The 2,037-nt window shown below is 40.8% G+C and overlaps 2 protein-coding genes across 2 annotated transcripts; both read left to right on the top strand.

Moving 5' to 3' along the window:
- Nucleotides 1-199: 199 nt before the first annotated feature.
- SARC_14892 (hypothetical protein) lies at nt 200-736 on the top strand (the record flags this gene model as incomplete). Its single annotated transcript, XM_014290977.1, has 1 exon — nt 200-736. The coding sequence occupies one exon, from the start codon at nt 200-202 to the stop codon at nt 734-736; it is 537 nt and encodes a 178-aa protein (XP_014146452.1).
- A 73-nt stretch (nt 737-809) lies between these two features.
- On the top strand, nt 810-1,418 carry SARC_14891 (hypothetical protein; the record flags this gene model as incomplete). Its single annotated transcript, XM_014290976.1, has 1 exon — nt 810-1,418. One exon carries the CDS (start codon nt 810-812, stop codon nt 1,416-1,418), a length of 609 nt encoding a protein of 202 aa, XP_014146451.1.
- Between the last annotated feature and the right edge of the window lie 619 nt (nt 1,419-2,037).

The raw sequence follows: 2,037 nt of genomic DNA, 5'->3' as shown, positions 1-2,037 counted from the left end.
CGCGTCACCAGGTATACGTTGCATTAAACTAGACTTGTTTACTGGAATTACGACGTGACACATGTAACATGGTGACGTGTCTAAGTGAAAACAGGTACACGTCATATCTATATATGACTCGTATACTATACACAGTTAAAAAATTTGTGTGTTTATAATTATATAGACTTGATATGTGTAAGGACTCTACTTGTAACTTATGGACGTGTCGAATAGTGCGCAAAATTCAGAAGCTGTTCAAACGCAACAAAATGGTCAAGAAACCAGTCCCAGTACCGAGGCAGGACTTCGAGACACTGGTGCAGCACATAATGAAAATCAGCCAGGAAGTAGCGGAACTGAGGGTCCAGGTAGCCCAACAGACCCAATTAGTCAGAACCCAGGAACAGCTGATACGGGTTCTACAGAAATATGTAGCCCTGTCCAAAGTCCGATTGAGTCTGACAGAGGAACTGGAGTCAATGAAAGTGTCATTGGGAAAAAATCGAACAAAAACAGAGATGAAGGAGTAATAAAAAAATTGCTCAAGGCACAAAACATTTGCGAGGAAGTCGGTATAAAAAAACCAAAGAGTACAGGGACTGAGAATGGGACTGGAGCCATAGTCCCGGCAAATATGAAAAGACGGCTACGCGACAAAAAAAGGCGGGAAGAATGGGATTCACTTTTGGAAAAAACAGAACTTATGCTAAAATCTACTCAGGAAACCTGGCCTAACATGACCCGTTTTTTTTGAGAGACTGGAAAAATGGGAGCAGAGCAAATTCTCAACAAGCGGGCAAAATAGTGAAAAACCGCAGAAATCGGATATGATGGATATCATTGGATCCGACAATGTTGACGATACTAGTGGACCTGAAACGGCCGATACCGTTGCAGAAGAAGAACATTCTTTGAGTTCTAAAATGTCAAAAACAAAAAGAGATCCCATAGTAATGGAGAAAAATGAGTCGAACAATAACAACAGGTATACCAAAAAAAGTGACCAATTGCTGTCTGAATATACAAGCAGCTGTAGCGATTCTGACCCTGGAACTGGGGATGAGGAAGTTGAGGGTGGTCAGGACAGCAATAGTAGCGGGTATGAGGAAGAAGAATTTTTGCAACAGAATCCTAATGTATCTGCTCATCACTCCGGGACTGGTTTAGCAGAGCAAATACATAAGTCTGTCCCACCAAAAATGGTAAAACCAAAGAGTATGCCACAGCATAATTCATTCAAAAAACCGTTCAGACCTTTGGAGAGGGTGCGGGATAATAACCCGCCACGGTATAGTTCACCATATTCACGCCCGCCCAACGTATACAACAAAATGTATAGAACACACCATGACAATCACCAATACCGTCGCCGCCAAAATAATGCAGGGTCGAGTTATATCAGCTCATTGTCTTCAAGAATTATGGGAGGTCGGTGAGAGACTGTGAATTATAAGATTTACTATAGCAGTGTTGACATATAAATGTCTGGAGATCAGTAATCAGATACCAAGGTGTACATGTACCGGGTATTCGGAAAATAAATAAAATTGTTAATCGCACGGACATTCCAGAGTCTCGCCGGTTCTGATACAGATGAATCTTGAAAGTACAGATGCATCATCAGTAAATAACGTTCTATATTTGTGTCATACCAACTGCACATATCAGAACCGACAACCCATCACGTCAATAAAGTGTCTAGATATACTAGTACATGGACGTGAAAAGTTATGCCTGCATTCCTTCTCATCAAAACTTATGAGGTTAGTAGGGTAGTAGGTTAGTCGATGGGGAACAGCTAACAAATAAATAGATCCGCACCATATTAAGAATCGTGTTGTACCGGCTATTCAGAAAGTTAATAAAATTGGTACTTGCAATAACATCATAAAGTATCGTTGACCCTGTTTCTATCAGAAAGCTACGCTGTTCAACACAGCAGACAATCCCGACTTTTTCACTATTGCATACCTGTCAACCATGCATTCTTTAGGCTTTACTTGTGTCCACAAAAGTTGCTTTTTAGCTTTTTGTTATACTCCCTCGTATTTACCT

This window comes from Sphaeroforma arctica, assembly GCF_001186125.1.
Source record: "Sphaeroforma arctica JP610 unplaced genomic scaffold supercont1.5267, whole genome shotgun sequence".
Classification (NCBI taxonomy): domain Eukaryota; class Ichthyosporea; order Ichthyophonida; genus Sphaeroforma; species Sphaeroforma arctica.
Note: the sequence above shows the minus strand (reverse complement) of the source record. Positions and strands in the feature narration are given on the sequence as shown.